At 33.4% G+C, this 24,502-nt stretch overlaps 1 protein-coding gene and 1 long non-coding RNA gene across 13 annotated transcripts in view; both read right to left on the bottom strand.

Annotated features, from left to right (window-relative positions):
• Dscam1 (Down syndrome cell adhesion molecule 1) overlaps nt 1-24,502 on the bottom strand; it is a 414,656-nt gene that overhangs the window by 52,179 nt on the left and 337,975 nt on the right. For 2 of the 12 annotated variants that reach the window (XM_087409841.1, XM_087409849.1), the window contains exons 1-3: nt 15,387-15,524; nt 9,756-9,926; nt 2,028-2,177 (exon numbers count right to left, since the gene is read on the bottom strand). In XM_087409841.1, coding sequence (XP_087265967.1) covers nt 2,028-2,177; nt 9,756-9,797 — 192 coding nt within the window. In that variant the 5' untranslated portion in view covers nt 9,798-9,926; nt 15,387-15,524. Of the gene's footprint in view, nt 1-2,027; nt 2,178-7,768; nt 7,909-8,857; nt 9,042-9,755; nt 9,927-11,534; nt 11,671-12,381; nt 12,544-13,913; nt 14,057-15,386; nt 15,526-16,333; nt 16,519-22,907; nt 23,055-24,502 lie in introns of those variants that run through there. The other 10 variants (XM_087409839.1, XM_087409840.1, XM_087409848.1 and 7 more) reach the window with 10 other exon arrangements.
• Nucleotides 20,333-22,900, bottom strand: LOC147908646 (uncharacterized). Its single transcript, XR_015546242.1, has 2 exons — nt 21,644-22,900; nt 20,333-21,066 (listed from the first exon to the last, which is right to left on the bottom strand). It is a non-coding gene; the product is annotated as an uncharacterized LOC147908646 (long non-coding RNA).

The following is a 24,502-nucleotide window of genomic DNA, read 5'->3' as shown; positions in this document are numbered from 1 at the left end:
TTATTATAAAACCGTCCTGCAACTATTTTATATGTTCCTTTAATTGTTTCCAATCGAGAGTTAATCTCTGTGATCAAGAGTATCGTACCTATGAGACGGTACTGGATATCCTTGGGCAGGGCACAGAAGCGGTATATTGCCTTCCAAGCCCACAGAAAGTCCATTTATGTTGTCCATCGTAGGAAACTTTGGTCGCACACTGCCCACGGGTTCTGCATAACGAAAAGCCAGTAGAGCCATAAAGGCTTGTCAAGCCCCCTGCTCGTGTCGCCAATCATTGTCATTATGGCTATACTGCATCTTGCTCTAGTTATAGTAGCCCCTAGATTATTGCATCGCGTCGACGTGACTTGACAGCTTTGCCTACGCTATTGCACGCTTTATACGAACAAAGCAATTCGTGTTTATCGGTGTCATCCTGCCGATCAATGTAGATATTCAATGACTACGCGAAAGCGATAGCGAAACGAAAGTGATTTCGCGCTCAATGTCGCGTTATGGTGCGGTGAATCCATCGTACTATATCTAAGAGAATTTCTTAACTCTAGACTACTCGAATTACACAATGTGCCATTGAGTGAAGTAGTGATACAAGTCACGACAACTAAAAGGGATGGAAACAAAATTTTATAACAATTTAATGCGTTTCTGTTCGTTAAAAAATTTCAATTTTTCATAAAAATTAATAAGATAAAACATTGAAGAGAATTCTTTTCAAAATGGGAAAATTATGGCTAGTATCATTGTCGCATTTAACGGTTCGAATGTTCCTGCTCGTTTACTGCAAGAGCGAACAAAGACGACGCCGCTTAATTATACGATCGATTCCTCTTAATTCACAGTACGAAACGAAGCTCAGCTGCGTTGAATACTAACGTCTATAGAACTATGTGCAGCATCCACACGGTGAAGTTCTCGGCTGAAAGAACATGTTCCGTAAACTTACCACGCGAGAGCGAAGGACAGAGCCCGGAGATCGCGGAAGGCGCCGCAAAGCATTTCGAAAGAATTTCGCACAAGTCAGTTATTTCTTTTTTTTATTATCATTCATTTGTCTTTGGACATTTCCTCTCGAAATCGATTATATCAAGAGTCGAGTTTTGGGCGGGCGGTGGCGCGTGCCCGCAGGGGTACCCTGTCCCAGCATTCAGGTTCACCCTCGAGCTTGATCGCTAAATGCCGGACATGCATTTCGGCTTTATAAGATAATAAATTCGAAGGTAAAATTCGTAATGTAAAAATATCGAATGATTCCTCTTAACAGTCCTTCGCGTTTTCGAAAGAATCGAGCACGAAATCGTCGATCAAGCTCGTTGGCGCGATTGCACGTTCGTAAAACGTGATTATATATCCAAAAAGACAACTGATTTTCCTTAAAAAAATACAATGCTTTTGCACAACAATAATAGTAATTTAGAAATTAATTTGGAAGATTACACTAATTACTTAAAATATTAGTTTCGTGTATATTTATTTTTGTGAAAATCAATAATCTTTTGGATAATAATTTCGAACCTAGACACCTCACAATAAGAGAAATAGGTAGCTAATAATAACGGCATTTAGAAATTGATATTTCAAAATTTATGTTAAATTGGAAGAGATGTACCTAAACTCTGATATTTAGAAAGAAAAAAAAAGGGAAAATATTTTATATCTGTACATAAATTTATATTAACCCGATTAATTTAACTCGGTAAATAAACAAATTATTTCGCAACAACGGTTTCATAATTAATTAACTTTCACGATCGTAATATTGCGTGTATTATATAAATTAATTGCCACAAATACTGTATTTATATTGATTCAAAAAGTGAAAAATGTGAACTGTGGCATCCAGGTTCGAAATTAGAAATACGATTCTGATTTCTTTCAGAAAAACAGATACAGAACGTTGATTAGTAAAGCTGTACCCCTCCGCTTATCGAAGGATGATCGAGAAATATTTGTCAAAGAGAGTGATGCTGAATCAGAATCGTTATTTCCGTACAAAAGGAACGAGACACTTCTGCGTTTTCACTCACCAGTAATGACGAGACGACCCTTCGTTGCGGATAGCCTAGTTTCGCCAGTGAGTCTATGTTTCGTGCGGCATTGGTAAGTCTTATATCCGTCTTCGGGTCCAACGTCCCTGATGTGCAGCTCTCCGGATGGCAGTACCAAGTATTTTCCATCTAAACCCGTTCAGAGTTGCACACGTTAGTCATTGCGCATTAGTCCTTATGTAATTTGTCGGGATAATCGATCGACTGATTATCGTATTATTTGATGTCATGCGATATTATTAAATTGATTAGTTATGAGCACATCATCACCAATTAATTACAAACACATATGTGTTATTAATATCAAGAGGAAGTCGATTATCCCGACTTAATTGCACGATGCTCGAATGACAGTGATATAATATTACACAGAAAGCTTCATTGAAGTATCTAGAAATTTAGCTAGATACCAATCTAAAAATAATTTAATATTGGATCATTAAAATAATTATGTAGAACGTTCAAGATTTGCTAGAATATCAAAACTTTTTGCTCATTATATTTTTAACGTCTTATATAATTATTTGGTAGACCAAAAAGATTATTTTCACATCCAGTAAATCAACTAAAAGTAATATAACATCAATGTTATAATTTCTTAATTAACGATGTAACTGTAACATATAACATATGTTATATTACATTATATTGTTGAGTGTGAAATTATTATGTCGATGTTATATTACTCTTAGTGTTTACTAGGCTAAAATAATTTTACTGGACCATTAAAATATTTATGTAGGACGCTCAAGAGATAATTGCTATAGAATGTCAAACATTTTGCTTATTATGCTTAAGCGTCTTACATAATTATTTTAATAAAATAAAAAAGTTATTTTTAAATCTAACTAAATTTTTACTCGGCAAAATTGTTCTTTCTGTATACCAAACTTCAAGCACAATGCTCTTACTTAATGTATCTACATGCAATATAAGAATTCGCCGAACGCTGAATGAACACGGACCCTTCAATTTCCCGCTTCGACAATTCGGCGAATTCTTTATGGAATCGAAGCACGTTCGTCAAACAACAGCAAAAGAATCTCGCGTCCACTTACAGATTCATGGGAAAGATATGCGAAATCACATCTTCATCTCTTTACGAATGTAAATATATGCGATATTCTTCTTGCTCGTTGAAATATCCAGGAAATCTATATATTTTTTGTATCTATTACAATAACCGTAAAGAGAACAAAAAATAATCTTAAGTACGAAATCTACAGTGTTTATTAATACTGTTTATTAATAAACATACAAAATAAACAAATTATTTGGTAAAGACTTTATCATTAATTTTCCGAAAATGATTCTAACAAATATCTATATACAATATCACTTGCTACAGATTATCTTAATAAACGGGATATAACGAATTGCTGTTAATTCATTTTAAAGTTAATCTCCATTGTGGTTGAAAATCCAACGCCTCTAACAAATCTGATCGCTTTTGCGGCTGAATCTCATCGACAAACGAGACTTCCTGGATAGGCGAACTAGTTTCATGCGATCACACAAAAGCTATCCACAGCCATTTAGCTACTATCACACAGAGAGGAGGGTACAGGTGAGAAGAGACGGATGGGCCGAATCAAACGACCGGAAAAAAAATCGGTGGAAAGAGGGAAGAGAGGTCTGGAACAGCGCGAGCAGCGGCAGTCAACGTCGTACAAATTTACGTACAAATTTCCACGTAAAATCCCGCATTGCACGGTACTTTTGAAACGAGGGGCATCAAAACGAGAGTACACGTATATCTTGTATTTCGCACGCGTGATATCGATTCGAGTGATACTTGGTCGATAGAGCGGAGGCCGATGGAACGATTTAAACGACCTGGATTGGTATTTTTGTTATTTCGCAACTATAAATTGGCGAAATAGTTTATTCCCTTTTCCTGCCGTTCTCTTTTTTCCTCCTATATATCAAAATTTGTGTCAAAATCATTGTCACTGTGCACGTATTTCGTTCGGGACCTCGTGATTGAAACCAGCACGTTTTTAATTATTATTTATTTGTCACGGTCGAGCCGAGGATAATTTTTGCTCGAATGCGAAAGCGATCGTCAAATGGAGTGTCATTACCGAACGATGGTCGGACGACGTCAGTGAGAGAATCCTTGATCTCATTATTGCATATTAATAGCTTGCCGACCACTGTAATTCTACGTTTATCGAACGGTTGAAACGCATCGCTCTTATTACAATACTTAGAACAAATAATCCAAAGAAAATGCATTAATGTTTTTTAACTAAAATACGAAGTATATCGGAAAGAAGGAAAAAAACGAAAAATCATAAGAAAAACTAGTCGAAGAATCTGCTTCTAAAATCTTCTGCATAAATGTTATCTCACGAATCATACAACTTCCGATAATGGAATAATATAAATACACACAAAATAGAATATAATTCCTATTGCGTTCTATGCGTTTATTTCTGTAATAAGTTTCCAGATAATACGTCAATTTGATGGATTGCAAATGTCATAGAAATGGAAGATTCACGCGATATTCAAGCAGAGTGAAGATGATATGAAATATTGCGCCTTGTATGTACCGTAATCGGCGCTAGGATATATATCAGTGGTCTCGTCTTCGATCCAAGAGTCAACCTCGACGAATTCGGCGACGAAGCTCGGTATGTGACACTTGATAATTGCGGCGTTCCCCCGAAGGACGTGTTCGTCCATCACGTTCACTGCATACCGCTGCCCGACAACTGCAACCAGACACCGATTTCCGGTTTTACCATAAGGCGCACATCTACCACCTGACAGGACGTGTCGATCATTCGTCGATTGATTACACACGATATCGACTTCGTACAATTGACGATTTCGTCGATTTCTACGTAAAAAGTGATAATAGGAATTATGTCATTAATTTCATTATCAATTAATTTTATTATGATAGATGAGACGTTACGATTGATAAATAAAATACTTAATTGTGTATTTATGAGCTTATTCAACCTCAATCTCGTTTATCCACTTATTATATAAACGTTTATTACGTGATTTCCAAGTAAATCTTAATAAAATTCATAAGCTGTGAGAAAAGAGGAAAAGTTTCATTAATAAGAGCTAGTTTTATTAATGTATTTATGTATTATTTCATACCAAGAAAAGAGAAAGATATGATCAGGTATACTATTGTATTGGCTCGAAGATAAATAGTCATCAAAATAATATATTGTAAGCTTTAATGAATTCAATTTGAATGACACATTCGGTATTATCGCAGAACTTGTACCACAAAAATTTTAAGAATATTTTATTTTGGATAAGACAGCTTTAACAATATATTGAATTAGTTCCTGCGACGTGACTAGAATGGAAAATTTATACTTTCCCTAAGAAATAAATATTATATACATATAAAAAATTTAATAAGATCAATAGTTATGTTTAACAATACAATGTTACACAGTTTAAGAAAAAATTTTCTCATTTTATTTTAATTATTTTTAAAAACGTATCTATTTCTTAATAAAATAATTTTTCCAGGTTCTAAATTGCCACCTTTTTGTACTTTTTAAATTTAAAATACAATAAAGAAAAATCTGTAATTTTTTAAAATAATTTTTTCATTTTGTTGAAAAATACGTGTAATACATCCTTATTTAATAAAAAAATGCTTCAGTTTTATTGTATACAGAATATACAATAAAAATTGAGCATATAAACTTTCAGAATTTATAATTATAAAAACAGATACTCAACGAACGATTCAGACGTTATTTTCAAACTTGTACATAACGTAATCATCATGAATTTTCAACGACTCGATAAATTCCGCTCGGCGAGCCTATCATAATCAGAAATCCTATTCACGTCAACGTCGCGTCTCTTTTCTTTGTGAATTAAAATAAACTCTACTGTCTATGGCAACTGAAGAATATGTTTCTGTCAAAGAGAACTGGTCGCGCGACCGGTCTTGAAATAGACGCGATCGATGTTCAACATTACATACGATTCGTTATACACGTTCAATAAACAAGTGGCATCGATGCGCGTCGCAACGATATGGAAGATATCTAATCGTATTACATGCGCCTTATACACTTCGCACACTTAAATAAACATGATATGTAAACATGATATCATTAGGAGGAAAAGAGAAAATCGTAGAAAGCGCATGCAAGATATCAACTGACTCGGTCGAGCGATCCAGTTCTCAAGTCCAGTCACTGGTGATCTGCGCCCTATTCAAACAAAATTTGCGATCTGCCGGTTCATAAAGGGGAACACAATAAACAGTGCGCTGCGTGCATCCCTTTAGTTTTTACTACCATATGATTGTGCGTCGGCGACGTAGCTGCCGCCGTTGGAATCGATCCATCCCACCACGTCCACGTGGTCGGCCACGAATGAGGGAACTTGACACTTGAAAATTGCCGCGTTGCCGCGTATCGCGAACTGATCGTAAACCTGAACCTCAAAGTACTGGGCGACCACTGCAAATGAAGCGAGAAAAAACAAGAGTTTGGAGTTTGTTCTAGGCTGCCGAGTGTCGCCGGTGCGCTTTGATCACGCCGATTAAAATTCCAATGAGTCTGGCTGTCTGTAAACTGACTGGCCGCGTCGCTACAGCCAGCCTCCGATCGTGCCGCTGTCAAGTTCAGCAACGTCCGGTGCACGTGAACATCGATCCAGTTAATCCGACTTAATCTAATTGCAAATTAACACAAATCCGGCACTCCGTCTCTTAATTTCAGGTAGAAATTTATTCGTGTACATTGTATCGAAGAAGATCAATATGCGGCATATTTAACGAATATAGTATTTAAATTTATATTTAACACAACATTTATCTCTCAATATTACTTCGTAATCACAAACCGAATTTTATACCACTTAAGCTTTTATGCGAATAAGATTTATCGTTTTAATTACTTTTATCTCACGAATTCATTAATAAATGAATAGTTACTATACGCTTTTGAAATATGCAACACGCTTCGGGAAATAATATCCGTTTCCGTAATCAAAAATTAGGTACAGAAATGAAATTATGATTTCTCGAGAATATGATGAAATTTAAGACATTAGTATAACTTCGCTTCATTAATTAATATTACATATTATGATATTACATGTAATGTCTTCAAGCACTGGTTAGCACAGCCGTAAAGTAAATTCGATTATGTTACCGGGAAAATCTTTCAACGATCTTCTCTCTTTACTGAAAGTGGATCAAATCACTTGATCGCGCGCAGGCGTTAATTCGCTTCTCGACCCTATTAATCTGGCTTATCCTAATCCGAGGATCAGAACGAGACCACTGCCGACTACATGCTCTGCTTCTATTCACCTTTATCGATCTCTGAATAGAAAAGGTAAACTTTTCGGAATAGAAACCTGCCTTCCATTCCATCGACCACCAATCTTTGTTTCCATTGTACGAGAATTCTGCCGAACGATGCTAATATGTGCAAAACATAGCTACATTACATGAATGAACCGTCTCTACTCATCTGAGACAAATATTGTACATTCTAATTTAATTGCAAGATCTTTGAAAGATGAATATGTTGTGAGAAATTTTAAGGACATAGGAAAAGAAATAAAAGAGATACAAAGAAATAAAAAAAATTATCTATAAAAAAAAATTGCTAATCACTATAATATAATAGGATTTAGAAATAATATAGGTGAGAAAAATTTATAATTATTTCGCCATTTTGTTAATATTGATTTCGTGCAATCAATATAAGTACCCTTTTCTTGTTGGCTATTCACGGTATAAGTGGAACCATCCTCATCCTGCCATTCAATCACATCTACAAAATCCGCCACAAAGCTGGGTACGAGGCATTTCAGGGTTGCGGTATTTCCGCGTAAGACAAACTCGTCGATGACCCTCGTCTCGTAGAATTGCTGGACCACTGCAACGCGAGATTTCTCAAAGCTAATCGTGGTGTATCATATCAAATTTTGTTTCGCTTTTTGATGAACGCTACTCGAACCGCGCCGAAAAACAATTAAAATTGTGCACGGCCATCGTATTTTTCGCCATTCAAATTATTATCGTCTTTATATCCACCTTTCAGATGTTTATCTAGTAACTTAACGCTCTGATTTATTCATTACTACTATCTCAGATTATCGAACGTCAAAATCGAGAAAACATATAATAAATAATTCTTGCAAATTATATTTAAGTAGAAATATTTTTCAATAAAAAACAACATTTACAATCAATAAGACAGACTTACATATATCGAAATTACTTTCTTGTTTCAAGAAAAAATTAAATCATATTTATTTCTATATGTATATTATTATTTTGATAGTTTGTCATAACTGCGAACTTATTTCGTTTTTGGTAATGCATAATTTATTTCCAAATATGATTATTTAATAATAATTAACGACATGTAAAAAAAGAGTTTTCGGTGTATCTTACAAATCAGTCCCAATTGTGTTATTTTATTGAAACATATTTCCATATTTTGCAAGAATTTTGCAAAATTGTGCAAGATTTTTATTTCTCACTTATGACGTCATACTCTGAGATGTAATGAGTAAGTGAGTAAATAGGAATTTTAAATACACTTCCAAATGCGATTTGCACAAGTGCATTGGATTATATCAGATTCGAAAGTAAAAGTTGAAACTTGTCACGAGCTGCGAACTGCAATCAACAGTTGTCGGATTGCCTGGAAACGAATGAGAAGAAAGTGCAAGAGGTGGCCTCGTTTAAGGGTAGGAAATGAAAATAACGGGGAAATAAAAGAATGGAGAAACTGCCCCGCAGACAACGACATACAACGGCATCTCTATGTCGACATCGACCGGCATCATACCGTATTCCTGACCGGACGTGTAAATCGTCCCGTCGTCGGCCATCCACTGATCCACCTGGACGAACTCGGACACGAAGCTCGGTATTTTGCATTTCATGATCGCGCTGTTAGCTCGGATCACGTATTCGTTCTCGGCTTCGGTAACGTAGAACTGCGAAACCACTGCCGGCAATGTGTTAACTCTCTGAGACACGGTGAGAAATAAATTGTTTCTTTGAATAAATTTGACAATTTAATTAGTTATAACGATGAAATTTAAATGATTAATTTAGATTACTTCATATGAAATAAATCAATCGATCAAATAGAAATTTAAATATTTTAAATTATATTAAAATATTTTTTGTCATTCTTTGACAAGAAATATCTTGTTGGGCACGTCATAAAACTCCTTTTGTGCACATTCTTGTAAAAATGTATGCTTCAAAGAGTTAAATAGGCGGATCGACGGAAAATAAAATACGTCTTGAATAATGGGATCGTAAGAGAAAAAATACTAATGTGTTACTTTTGGTTAACGTTGTTAACGTTAGTAAAACATAAATAAGCGACAAATATTTTCCACAGTGAATTGTATATGTATATAGATATAGACATGTATATAGATTGCAAAGTAAAAAATTCAAGTAAAATTCAATACAATTATAATGGCTAACTGATTTTACTAGGAATCCAAAAAAATTGTCAATATTTTTAATTTATAAATTATTCTTTAATCAAGAAACAGGTTACTGCAAATTCCAGAGTCCTATTAAATTCTTGAGTTACTTATTTTATAGGAATACTTTTCTATTAAATAAGATTTTTTATTAAATAAGAATAAACATCCTAATCCATATACAAATTTTCAGTGGAATGCTTAAAATAATTAAGAACCGCCCAATGGGATTTGTAGTACCCTGTGCGATCGTAAGATCCGTCGGTAGATAAACCTCGCCATCTTCGCGAATCCATGCTTCGACAGTAACAAATTCTGCGATGTAACTGGGGATGCTGCATTTTAATATCGCGCTGTTTCCCCTTATAACATATTCGGTCAAGATCTCCGGATTGTAAGGCTGAGTGACGACTATATGTAGGGGATAAATATTAAAATAATGTTCAATTTAATCAATAAGAAAGATCGCTTTGTTTAAAAATAGCCCCCATTGTATGTGGAACGGAATATGTTCATCGCTTTTAATCTTTCATATTATCTGAAAGATGAAAAATTTTCCGCAAGTAAATTGCAAGAAAAAAATTAGACATTAATAAACAAGAAAATTTAAGTCTTTTAGAAAAATAAATCAAGAATAAACAATATTTTTATTAAAACAAAAAGCAATTAAAATTGAGGAGTAATTTGAAAACTTTCTGTATCATGATGTCCCATGAATATTTTTGTATATCGAAAATAATTCGAAACAAGTCACAATAATGCAAATCAAATTTCAAGAAAGTATCGCTTCTATCCTCTCACACTTGACATTATTTTATATTGTCAAAATATGCTTACTGGACTCTGATATTACACCATGCTGAAATGAGAATTCAAGAATTTTTCAACTTCTCGAACTTAGCTACGCTCGCGTTCGTAGACACGATGTCGGTTTATTTTCTTAGGCCTATCGTAATTCGCGGCGTGAGAGCCACCGGATGGTTTATTAACGTATATATATTCTCTCACGTATATGTGTGCTGCCGCCGCCGTTCAGCCGCCGTCAGATCAGACCGCGTGGCCGGCGGAAACGAATCGTTACCACGTGCCACTTTGAACTTTGACAAAGTTGGGCGAGGGGACAGGGTGTCTGAGTAACAGGGAGAGAGACAGGGGTGATATAACCGGAAAGAGAATTTCCTCGCTCTGCGTACTCATCGTATGTACTTATTGGCCGACGTACTCATCAGCGATCATCATACAAATTGTACAACGCTTGCACATACTATAAGTTAATCAAGATGTATCAAAATGATCTAATATAATAGATGTACAAATTATATACAAATTTTATATATATATATATATATATATTATTTGTATATATATATATATATATATATATATATATAATTTATTTATTTTATATATATAATCGGAATAAATATTCAGAATATTTATTACAGATATGATGATAATTGCTTCAAAGTAAATAGAATAATTCATTAACTAAATAAGCGCCAATTACGTTCAAAGATATTAGACTAACACACAAATAAATATACAATATATTATAAATAAATTTTTATCTCAAAAATATAATTGCGCGTCAATTATTATAAAATAATTTATTCAGTCTCGTACAAATGCATTTTTATAAAAACCTGCAAAAATTTAATAAAAACATCAACAAAATTTATATCATAGTAAATATTTTTTTTTATCAAAGAAGATTATATGGCCGTATTCAGCAGAATGTTTATTTTGCAAATGTTAAAAGTTCTCTTTGCATAGATTGGATTATATTTTTAGATTTAGAAAAATAGTCTCATCTCAGTAAAGAAAAGTTCAAATAATTATAAAATAAATATTTGATATAAGTGATATTAGTTTTCTTCAGTTAGATGAATGAAGGAGACATAGAAATAAAAGGAAATATATATCTTTCCAGTGTATCATCCCCGTCAGGATTCTAAAAGGAATAATAAGAGAAAAGTGCACTGGATGTAAAATAAAAACACGTATGTAGGTGTATTATACCATAATCAGTTGACGGTCTGAAGGTCGAACCGTCACTTCCCACCCACGATTCGACCGACACAAATTCGGCGACAAAGCTCGGTATGGTGCATTTTAAAATAGCCGCATTTCCACGTATCACGTATTCCGATACAACTTCCGCCTCATAATACTGAGTCACGACTGCAAAAGGTAATGGCGTATTATAATAGCGCATTGTGTGGCTGTACATCATATCGTGTGCTTTCGAACATTGCGTTACATTGCTGCGTGCCTAATCGAGAAGAAACATTTTTCTCGATTCAGGACGCTGCATAATATTTTTTTAATTATCATAACGTACACATCGCTGTAGACAATGTTTTGTTACGCATGTTTACTCAATTATTCCTTAGAAATGAAACACATTTCTCTGGACAAAATTAGATGATTACGATCAAAGAGATACAACATTAGAGTTGCACTTCAGCAGCTAGCATTGTACAATTTGATTCTATGCTCTACTATGTAATTACGGAAACTAGTTCTTAGATAGTAGATAGAAGTTTTGAAGATTCGATTTACCCGAGAAATTGCGCATCAGTTACGCAGTCTTAAATAAAATCAAAGAGTTTCTGCACTCGTGTCTCAACCATTATTCAAATACAAATTAGCAAGTTCGATATATACGTTTTAAAAAGTTTTATTCTTAAATTAATTATTCTTCAATTAATTTAAATGAAATATCAGTCAGTTTTGCGATACATGATATATGATCAGAAAAAAATTATATCGCGTCTCTCGAACACGACATCGACGACGTTGACTAATCATTCGCTGCCCACGCGGTTTCCGACTTTCCGAATTTCCTAAAAGTTTCGGACTGTACCGTTATCCTGATCCGGATCAAAAGAATTTCCCTGATCGTCCTGCCAACCAATAACCTGAACGAATTCTGCGACGAAGCTCGGTATACTGCACTTGAGAATGGCCGCGTTGCCGCGTATTACATACTCATTGTTGACCTCGGATTGATAATACTGATGTACCACTGCAAATGATCAAAATAATCTATGCAAGCCCGATTTATTTACTGAGGATAACGATGACGTCCACTCGTGTCGATTTTATTTTCATTGGAAATACATTTAACAGAATATCGTATTTTGTAATCGCAAGTTGCTTGACATATTATTTTTATACACAGTACGAGATATACATTCATAAAAGGTTTTTTCTTTAAATATAAATTAATTTTCAAAAACCGAATGAAATGTCGACGACGTTGACGGCAGCTTTGGGCGATATATTTCGCCATTGCTCCGCGAGCAGAATTATTGTCGTATCTTATGTCAGTCTATAATGATGGTGTACGATCGATTGACTTTGCATGCGTGCATATATGCATATGCACGTATATTGGATGCGTCGATACAACAAAAAGGATTTAAATAAAAATAAAAATTTCTTTCGCTCTTATGAAATTACATTTAATTGTAATTACTAGAACAATTATTACGTAATTAACGTACTAATTGCTTTTGTATTTTTATGAAATACTAGATACAATGAGACATTAATATTATAGACAAAAATTAATTTAAAATATTATAAAAATTCTCGTTATTATTTCTATTATTATTACGATCAATTAGCGTTGTTATTATTAATTTTTAGAACAGGAAAAAGGGAACAGACTAAAAATAAATATTATTAAACGAACTGACGGATTTAAAATATATAGACGGCGCGTCAGAAGTGAACTCTGGGTTTAATAGAAAAATGAGAGAGATAGCTGACAATGTTCAAATATCCAATCGTTTCGGTTAATACATTAGATATATCGTATTGGATATAACGTTAACGAGATAAATGTTACGATGCATGTATATAAATATATATGTATATATATGTGTGTGTGTGTATATATATATATATATATATATAGTTATATACATATATGCTGGCCGTGGAAAGTGAACGACCCATATAGTTTCGCGTTGCAACGTTCCAAATAGATTTGCATTTTGCTACCGTGGCAATTGAGATCAATATACGAGAAGCGACCGAGTCGCACGGATGGTGTCAGTCACTCAACCGAACGACACGATGCATTTGTGCCCTCGAACTGAAATATATGACCGGACAATAATGACATTATCTCTTAATTGTCCCTATGCGAGGGGCATAATTGAATTGGGAAATTCATCTTTTATCTTTTTTTTAAATGCATTTATAAATGGCTAGGTCAAATGTGAATGTAGTTTTTATAAAATTTTAGATATCTTTTAAATAATTAGAAAATCTACAATTTTCAATTTTATATCGATACGGATCAAAGATACGACAAAATTTTCTGCTCGCAAGGAGATAAGGAGATCGGTTGATTCTACTAATCGTAAATCCTAAATCTGTTTATACCAAAATCATCGCCAGGCACGAATTCCTCTCCCTGATCCGTATGCCAGGATAGGACTTTGACGAAATCGGCGACGAAAGAAGGAACGACACATTTCAAAATGGCACTGTTCCCACGAATCGCGTATTCTTTATTGACGTCGGTGTCGTAATACTGCGCCACCACTATAATTTCGTACACACAATGATATTCACAGTATGTCGGGAATTATTTTGCTCCAGCCTCAACGGCTCCAAGAAAATATAAATATTTTTTTATAAATATATATTTTTCTTTAAAATTGACTTTCTACCATTAATACACTAATCTTTAAAATGTATATGTCACTATATTTGAAATCACATGTAATATTTTTAACAATTAATAATATAATTTATTAATAATATCTTATAGATATTATATTGTTTAAAAATATTAGACATCGTATATGTGATAATATAAACATTAGAAATCAATGCCTTAAATGGTGTCTAATAATATTTTTAAATAATTATTATTATTTATTATTACTTTGTTTATCTAAAAAATTCATTTTAGAAATCTGTAAAGAATGAATTATATTTAACCGGTAAAAGAATGCAACTAGAAATTGTATTGTGCGGTCGATAAAGCACAGTGACGTCAGATTTAATGACATCACTATATGTGATTCAGAAGCGTTTTTAGTGTTTCGCACGAACAGTACGATGACATCACTTAAAATGAATGGATTACATCGATCATGCAAAGAACAATTTCCTAATTACTTGCGAGCAGATTGAGACTGGAGGAATCGAATATATTTTTCGCATAAACGGCGGCGGCAAATTGTAACATATTTAAAGAGCAATATCTAGCATCAAACTACTACATCATCTGATTGATACTGATATCTTTTATCGAATTGGAGTTTTTTTAAAGGACCTCGGTAGAAGAAATAATAAGCATCAAAAAGCGTGCTTTTTCGCTGAAAAGAATAATTTTTATATTTTCCAATATTTAGCCATCTTATTAAAAAAATTCTATCTAAAAATATAATTTTTTAACTAAATGTATTATATATGTATATTGCAAAATTAATTCAAAATTTTTAAGTAAAAATTTCTAGCGCTTAAGATTACATTAAAATATTACAATGAAGTATCTAATAAAAATTTTAACTTAAAAATAATTTTTATTTGTACGTTACACAAAATGTTTCTGCAATTATTGATCTATAACTTTAATATTTTTTGTCAAACTGAAATAAACATTAAAAATTCAAACTATTTCCTTTCATCTTTATGATTTTAATTGCTATTTTAATAACTAATATAAATTCATTTTGATATTAAATGCAAAGAAAGTTGAGTTTCTATCAAAAATCGATCTCAAATTCGAATTTACTTGAATTTAAATTTAAAGGCGCTCTTTATTTTTTTCAACATCCTATATAAAATACTATAGATGGCTAAATGATAAATGCCTAATGGATAAATGTAAAGATTAACACTTACCAGCTCTCACGTTGACATCACGGCTGTGTACCGAACCTGCAGGGGAACGTGCTAAACAGGTGTAGACCTGAGCGTGAACTTCTTGACGATAATCTTCAGCACGGAAAGGAGGGAATACCAAATTTCCGTTCGGCATAACCTACGAAGGGCCAATAACTATAGAATGTAGAAACTAAATTATAAATTATACGTAATAACGCACGCAGCAAGCTTGAAAAAAAATTAAAGCGTCCTTCACGATCACATGAATGAATGTGGGATGGCATGGGCGTTTAATAATTCCATTCACATATTGCAGATAGGTATTTGATATTGGAACAACTAGTAATCGGCAGCTGTTTTGATAAATAGTTCATCGTCCCACACGTGAAAGAAAAAATTTTTGTTCAATTTTATATGATGCAGTTTACTAACTGTAAGTCGTACAGACGCGACGCGACGATTAAATCATCATTGTATTTTATAAATGAAACATTGAATTTCTTTTTAAGAAATAACTTATCAAAAACTATTCATAAATATTATTTGTTGGATTTTAAGAAAATTTAGATTTTTTTTTGGTAAAAACTAATGATCGTTTATTAAAAGTACGGTTTAGGAATCCAGTGGTAATTTAATGACCCTGTCTTCAAATCGTACTAAAAGCTTATACTTGTTTTTAAATCTTATTTAAACAAATTTTAATCTCTTCAGTACTTTTGTAACAATTTTATTTAAATGTTAAGGGGTACAATATAGGCAACTTTTCTCTACATTTTTTAATTAAAAACATTCATTTTGCTAACATTAATACAATAGAATAGAAAAACAGATGCTATATGCACGCTCATTTATTTTAAAACTTGATAAAACCTTTAAAAAAATCATGAATTTTTTTCGATATCGTTTTAATACTTATTTAATTGTGACACTTTAATTGCAAAAAAAATTAAAATTTAACACAATACCTGTCTCAATCCAGGAACGTCTCCTACAGCAGTATTTCCATCGGAACGGACCCAGATGATATCTGGTTGTGGGTTTCCTCTTGCTTGACATTCAACGACGGCTCCAGTTCCATTTGAGAAATCAATTCGATTTGGAGGTTCCTTGACAAACACCGGTCCCATAGATGCATCTTCGGCAGAGATAACTGCAAGCAGAATGCAAAAGTTTTCATGATCATACACGGGCACTTATATTATTTAACTTATTTCGAAAATATACAATTTCGATCCTTCACACGATCATTCCTGTTCTCAGCATTTTTTCCTTGAAATATTAGAAACAGCCAAATAATGATCTATATTCTTTTTCTAAAAAAAATTTTGGTATTTAGTAAACAAATTTTGTGCGTTATCAGTTCCTATTTCTGTATATCCTCCAACGAGAACGTTTCGGAAATTTATCTTAGGACACGAAAGACTCATCATGTATAGAGGGTAACTTTTTTGCAGCTAAATTTTTTTTTATTCTTATTTAATTCTCATTTAGATTGTAAAAATTCTATAAATTATTTTAAAAAATTAAAAATGAACCAATTTGCGTTGAATATTTAATATTTAAAAAATATAACGAATATTAAATTAAAAAATATTTAAATAAAAATTCAAAAATGTTTTTTCTAATTTTTTAATACAACGATAAATGCAATAAACGTTTAATTTATATCCATTTAAGCACTGTAAAAAGTCATTTGTTAGTCACTCAATAACTAAATTTTTTGGACAACCGATATTTAAACTGTTTTTTCTTTAATAGATTGACATGATAATTTTAAGATATTAAAACATATTTTTTCTTTAAACATTTTTGTTTCAATGTTTTGCATTTTTATATGAAAAAAGGCATATTTTTCTTATTTTGCTTATAATTATAACATTTGTTATTTACAATTTTTTATAAATATATAACATATATTTTCTAAAGATGTCAAAGTATATGTAAAAATTTATTCAATAATTTTTATATACTCGTAAAAAGTGATGAAAATTAACTCAGGATAATAAATCCCCGTTGTATACAAAGCCAAAAACTATCATGTTTATTAAGAGTTAAAATGTATCTTTTCAAGACGAATAACTAATTTTTCAGGAATTATTTTTTGAAATTGTAAGCGACAAGTCACGACTTTTATGTAAAGATTAATTTCTTTGTGAGGATAATAGAACTAATGTAAAATAAAGACTGCAACAGAGTTTTTATTGTGAAAAAGAAATGTTTCGTGGACAGAACGAAATGTAAGGGACGCTTAATAGCTTGTGGGAACATTAGCACGAAGCCAATTAATTTAAAGTGTCACGAGACGTTTTGTCTCGTGTCTTCGGGTTTCGCTTATCATTCGTTTCAACCAGGATATGCGACACCCACATTCAATTGGCGCATTGCCAATTGCAAACAACAGGTTGTCAAGTCTGTTATTGAATAATATGCGATCAACGTCACGTGACCATAAGGGAGACGACAATGCGTGATTCCTTTTCCGTCGTGGCAAGCTGCGCTCTTCGACTATGTCGGTACCATCGGTAGCGACAAGTTATAGCCATTGATTGTAAATTTATTGCCATTGATTGTAAATACATGAATTTCCATATTTTATAAGAAATAAAAAAAATCGCAAACAGTTTCCGTGCAATTATTTCTCGATACAATAGTTGCGTTCAGCAGAGAAAATTAATCAGTTAGCGCTTAGTGATTCTTTAATATGATTAGTTCTTACCTTTAATTCTTCGTTAAATGTATGTATAGGAACCAATCGTGATGAAAGAATCACTAAGCTAACTGATTAGTTTTCTCTGCTGAACGCAGCCAATGTGTACCTATAAGCAGTTATATCACATAATTAAAAGGTTTTTCACAAATACTAATTAAATCCACTTTTTATAATCTGAATTATAGCGCTAAATCGTTATCTAGTAACGTGAACAATTTTATTCAAGCAAGAATCAAATAAAAAAAAACGGAAAATATAAGAATTTAACATTTTCAAAAAAACAATTTATGTTTCGTAAAAACAATTTATAAATAAATTTAGTAAATAAAAAGTGAATTTATATATTATACTTTAAATAATATTTTCTCTTTTACCTTTTAGTGTTGTCCATCATATATCATTATTAATTATAGAGAAAGATGTAAAATATTGATACAGTTAGCGCTTTTCTTATCTAGATGATTTATTTCGTATAATATAGTATCCCTAAAAACAAAAATCTCTTTAAAAAAGAAGAAATATACGCCAAGTACGTAAAAAAAGGTATCGAAAGTTTATTATAGGAGTATATCGTACTGCACAATTTTCGCGTACATAGCCACCTACTACTGATTCACCGCGACAGGGATCGCGGCGAAGCGAGAGCGTATATAAACCCGGCACCGTATAAAATCAAGTTACGAAGAACCGGTTGGCGAAGCGTGCGCCGTTGGAGCAAGCAGGCAGGATACATATATAGGTATAAAGGACAGGTGTTCCGAATTTTTGTCGTGGATACGCGCCTTCTACTGTAGGCGAACCTCCGTTCACATAACTACAATTTTATGTCGCCTATTCTTACCCTCCTCTAGCTTTCCCGATTCATTTCACTCGCGTGCTGACGATAGCAAAATTTCTCAAGTAAATAGCATTCGATTGAAGCGGATAACAAGAAATATCAACTTTTTACTTTTTTTGTGAATACGGTGAGTTACAATTTACATTTCTTTTTCTTATCTTCACGAAGAAATGATTTTGCTAAAGTATTCAAAAACTTAGCTAGATACAGATTTGGAAATAATTTTGTTGGACCATCAAGATACTTATGTGGGATATTCAAACTTGTTGCTAAAATGTCAAAACTTTTTGCAGCATTGTTCATTATGATCTATGGCAAAAATCAAAATCGGAGCATAAGTCGAGCATAAGGGTAGAATTATTTTGATGATTCAACAAAATTATTCTTTCGGTGTTTCTCTCCTTTCAGCTTCATCGCAGATATCCTCTTTCTTCTTTTCCCACATCTCTTTTCCCTTCTCTTAAATCTTTGCATGTTGACAATTACAATGGCGTCAGGTCATCGAAAGAGTTAAAAGGATTATAACCAACGTAAGGGTATTACAATGATTAACTATGTGCGTACGGCAATTTCAATGGTGATTGTGCATTTACGTCCAAAGGGTTACATTATTTATACGTTCTGTGCGGCACGTGCACGTGCACGGTGCAACAATGGCTCAGGGTAGAGAATACTGTTGCGGCTGTACAACGCAACGTGGCGAATGCGGTATGTTGCTGCTTGCAGATATCGATCGCAGAAATGATATGTAAATCTTTTTTTCCGAGATTAAACTCTTACGCATCGATGAAAGACAAGATTCTTCCCGGTCGAGAACCGCTCTGTAATCTATATATAGCGATAGCTTCGAAACGTCCGGACATGCTGCATCGAATATATTTCCAGCGTGCACACACGCGCACGCGTATTGCCACACGTGTGACTCACGTGCGTGTTCATCGCACGTTTGCGTGTAAAGGTTGGTATGTAAACGTAAAATTCTGTGACACGCATGATAAAGAGAAATGTCAAATCAGTCGAAACCATAAGTCGGCGAAGGTGTCGAAAAAACGAACAATCTAGGTAGTCTTTCAATGGAATTTTTGTTTCGAGTTTCCATTAATCAAGAATTAAAATTTAATAAACGTCTATGCTGGCAATGTTTTCATTTTAAAACTGCTGCACTTTGCAAAAGGTCATGTTTTTTTCAAGATAACAGTTTTTTTAATTGTTTATTTATCATTTAGCTAAATAAAAAAATTATTTAACTTTCATTTAAATTTGAATTTAATAATAATTTAAAAGAATAATTATTTTAAAGGGATAACATAGAATTATTTAATTTAATTCTTTATATATTATATACATACATATATATATATATATATATATACAGGGTGGGCCATCTATTGGTACGTTTTTAAAAATGCGATCAAATGAGCATACATTGATATTTTTTATTAATTTTTTTTTTGTTGTGAAGCTAAAAGTATCCGCGTCAAGAATGAAAAACGATTTCGTTCATGTGGCTCCCTCTACTGGCCTTACAGTATGCCATTCGGTCACCCCAATTATTAATGACATTTTGGACTACCTCGGCGCCAATTTCACTCAAAACAGTCGTAATATAATGTCATCCACTAACATCCCTTTCTCACGAACTTTCCTCACCAATTTGCGTATAGCTCCTTCGGTGGGTGCTCTATCACGACCCATATTTCTTTTCAAAATTCGTACAGTTTCGGCGACACAGCACTGACTTTGAAAATAAGTTTTTAAAATTTCAAAACGCTCTTCAAGAGAAAACATGTTGTTTCGTGCCGCGGACGGTATGACTAATAAACTGTCAAAATTTCGGGTCTGTAGCTCGTTCGGTGTTGCCATACGACGAAATTCAAAAACGTACCAATAGATGGCCCACCCTGTATATATATATATATTAACCTCATTAATTCTGCAATATTCTTCAGTTGTTTTTCAGGAAATTCCAGAATTAACAATCAGAATCTTTAAAATTATTATTAGAATTATATTTTATTAAAGCACATTGGTGCGCGAGGGTGGACATACAACTTTTATGCGTAGGTGGAGGAAGTCTGAAGAAATTCTTAAACCTCTTGTTCTTTCAAGTAGTATACGGCTTCTATAAGTACATCTATTTCTGTTACTTCCTGTGAGATAACAAAATATATGTTTTTTTAAATCTCACTTCCTCAGATTCAAGTGCGGACAAACTTCAATATTATTTTCAATGCGAATTTACATTCAATAAAATACAGGGTTGGCCATATTCGACGGAAAGATGTTTTTTTTTTCAATCATGGGAAACGTCGTTACTCGATCTAACATCTCTGTCAAAAGTTACAGTGTTGCCAGATCTTTCCGTCGAATATGGCCAACCCTGTACAATGTAAAATTGGGATTACAAACATGTAATATAATTTTTGTCGTTTACGTATTTGATATTTATAATATCGACAATTTATAATTAACATTGTTTGCCTCACAATTGTATTGAAATGTTCAGAATGTCTCATGTACGTCCGATTTCACAAATTTTCAATAAAACTGAGTTATTATGAACTTCATTCTTTGTTATAATTATCAATGAAATCCGTATGATTTCTTTTTAATTATTCGAAACTTCAAGCTCAATTAGAAGTATCGTGAATACTTCAATTTTATGCTCACTTTTCATCAACAAATGAACAGTAACGCAGATTCCGCATACATAATAGGCGGATTCACCTGGTGATGAGTGCAATTCTTCTTGAAGTGTGATGTGAGCTTGCATTCTGGGAACAGCAGCTGTTCCTTTCCCTCCCCGATCTCTTCGTCCCCTTCATCTTAATTTCTCCTCCGACAGCTGCACTTCGAGATCCGTTCGAATTTATACCTCGGAACCTTTCACGATCCCAACTAACCGTCTGTTCAGTTCAAAACGCTGGCACGAAATTATGTCAAAAGAGAAGCAGCAGCATAGACCGTTATAACAAATCACAATGAATGGAACTAAAATCGTTTGATTTTAGTGATTAGATACTTGAAAATCGCGCGGCAATTTATTAAATTATTAATGAAATGTGATGTCAATCTTTCAGTTACGTTAGCCTTTATATTGTATTAAAAAATCCTATATAACAATTATAGAGTAACAATTTCTATTTATAGAAATACCTTATGCTTTTATATTTTGTTATATCAGATTTAAATTTGTATATGTAATTATACAATATAAATGAGAAAATCAATTTCTTTAATTTTATTCTTGCTAGAAATTGATTAAATTAAGATTTATGTTAATTTTGTCTAATATGCTGATGAATCGATGAGAATATCCAAGGATATTTAACGTCCATCAAGTATCATATTTGAAGCACGTGTATTATGAAGAACAGAATGCTAGAATGTCGTGTCAGCTGATGAATTTCGCAATTTGTAGCTAAGATGTATATTTTATAAAATCACAATAGCGTATTGAAATGTATATCACTTTCGTAATTTATGGAAGAGATATTACAAATAGTTGTAAAAGCATCAGGAATCACGTTGCAATATGCAATTTGCTATAACAAAATTCTTAGAAACCATGCAACTTTAAAATAAATTAAAATTTCAGCTTTTGATGAAAATTCAATTATTTTCAAGCTTTCAATTAATTTTTTAATGTAATTCTTATTTCTATAATACATCATACATTAAAAGAATATCGTTTTGATGTCCAATCATTATCGTTACTGACTTAAAATCTGCATTTATTATTATTATTATTATATTTACGTCAAAGGTGATTCACACGGAGCGACTTTACTCGCTTTTAGTAAGCATCTTAGAGCTTCTGTTTAACGTACAAAAGTCGTGACTTGTCCTTCTTACATATGTAAACTTTTCTCCGATTTTTCACGTACATTGCCTGACCCTCATGCGTCAATGCTTCTCCGTAATTATCGTCGAGTCATGTTGAAAAATACGAAGTGAAAGAATGAGATTTTTTCGTACGAAGTTGACTCACCCGTTGTCAATGTCAGGAAAACAGCTAGCAGTAACATAGCGGCGACGTGGATGGGTTTCTTATACCCTCCGCCTGGAGGATCTCGCCACATCCTTATTGTGACTCTTCCGAGTGCACTGATTTTCACCTGATTTCACATAAAATACACTGAATGAACGATATGCAGAATACACACAGTGGTAGTAAGATCATCGCCGATGGTCTGCCTCAATAATATTTCAATAATAATCAAAATAAGAATATTTGTTTTAAGACACACATTTAATTATTTCATCATAAGTTGAAGACTTGACAGATAAACACGAAAAAACTTTTACTTGTTAGTTCAAGGCCAATTGATCAATAACTGTTGAAAGCACAATCACTTTCAATATGTGTTTGTGGCAATTTAGTATGCATTAAACAATTTGCGTAATAGGCAAATGAAATTAATCGTTCTCTGCTAGTAAAACTAGATTAGATTAGGCAACAAGATTGACATCTTGTGAACTCTGATTAGTCGGTCATAATAATAAACATATCTGATACATTAATCTAATACATTAAATTCTGATTAAGTAATTATTAAAGGATTTAAAATTAAGATTGAAAATACTGATACGTCCGACACACGCTAGCATGGAAATAAAATTGTTACATTAAGTGTAATTGTTTTTACGTAACAATTCTGAGAAATTTTAATTTATAAATTTGCATTTCATAGAATAACCGTTGGAGAAGTTGAAATTAAACTATTTTCTAACATGTTTTGCATTATTATTTTAAATACAAGAATTTTCAGATTTATACATTTCTAATATTCTAAATTATTTTATTTATATACTATCATTCGATTATACGCTTTGTATTTACAATAAATAAATATACGCACTTAGAATCAAAATTGTAAAATCAATATTAAAACACATATTAAAAAAAGAATCCTAATAGTTTAATTCTTAGTAGCAAACATTTACAGGATTTGATGATCAGAAATAAATTTCTTCGATCACAAGAAATCATCGATTGTCGTCAACACCGTACGTAATTGTCCGTAAATGTTAAAAGAATACCGTTTTGCCTGACAAATATTTCTGAGAAATTTCCTACAACCCCTATTCTTCTATCAACAACAACCCGCAGCCAGAATAGACGATTGAAGTAGCGAGAAAAATTCTGAAAAGCATGGCAGTCTCTTTGACATCCGTTGGTCCGCGATAATCCGCGGTAGGCAGAACGCGAAAGCGCTATGCCGCTATCTCGTTGCGGAACGGAGTGGAGGTGCACGTGCTGAATCGCTGATAGCAAGGGTTACGGTTGAAGAACAGCGGATGAGTCGTGAACGGAGGGGAGGGGGAGGACGAAGGCGGGGAAGAAGTAATCGCGCGAGAGGGGATGAAGAGACGCAGAGGAGAGGAGGGAGGCAAAATGTGGCGGAGTTGAACGGCTCGTCACGGGGCTGCTCCCTCTCGGCGAGTTTATTGATCGCAGGGTGCGGAGCGGTTCAATCTACCCCTCGCAACGCGCGTCGCGCGTCGCGCGGGTGCGCGCCATGCTGCCATCCGGACTATCCGGAGCTAGCTCGGGGGCTAGCCAGACGGCCGCGATGGTGGCGA

This window comes from Acromyrmex echinatior, chromosome 9, assembly GCF_024713525.1.
Source record: "Acromyrmex echinatior isolate Ae372 chromosome 9, ASM2471352v2, whole genome shotgun sequence".
NCBI lineage: Eukaryota > Metazoa > Arthropoda > Insecta > Hymenoptera > Formicidae > Acromyrmex > Acromyrmex echinatior.
The sequence above is the reverse complement of the archived record's forward strand: the minus strand, read 5'-3'. Positions and strand labels throughout refer to the sequence as shown.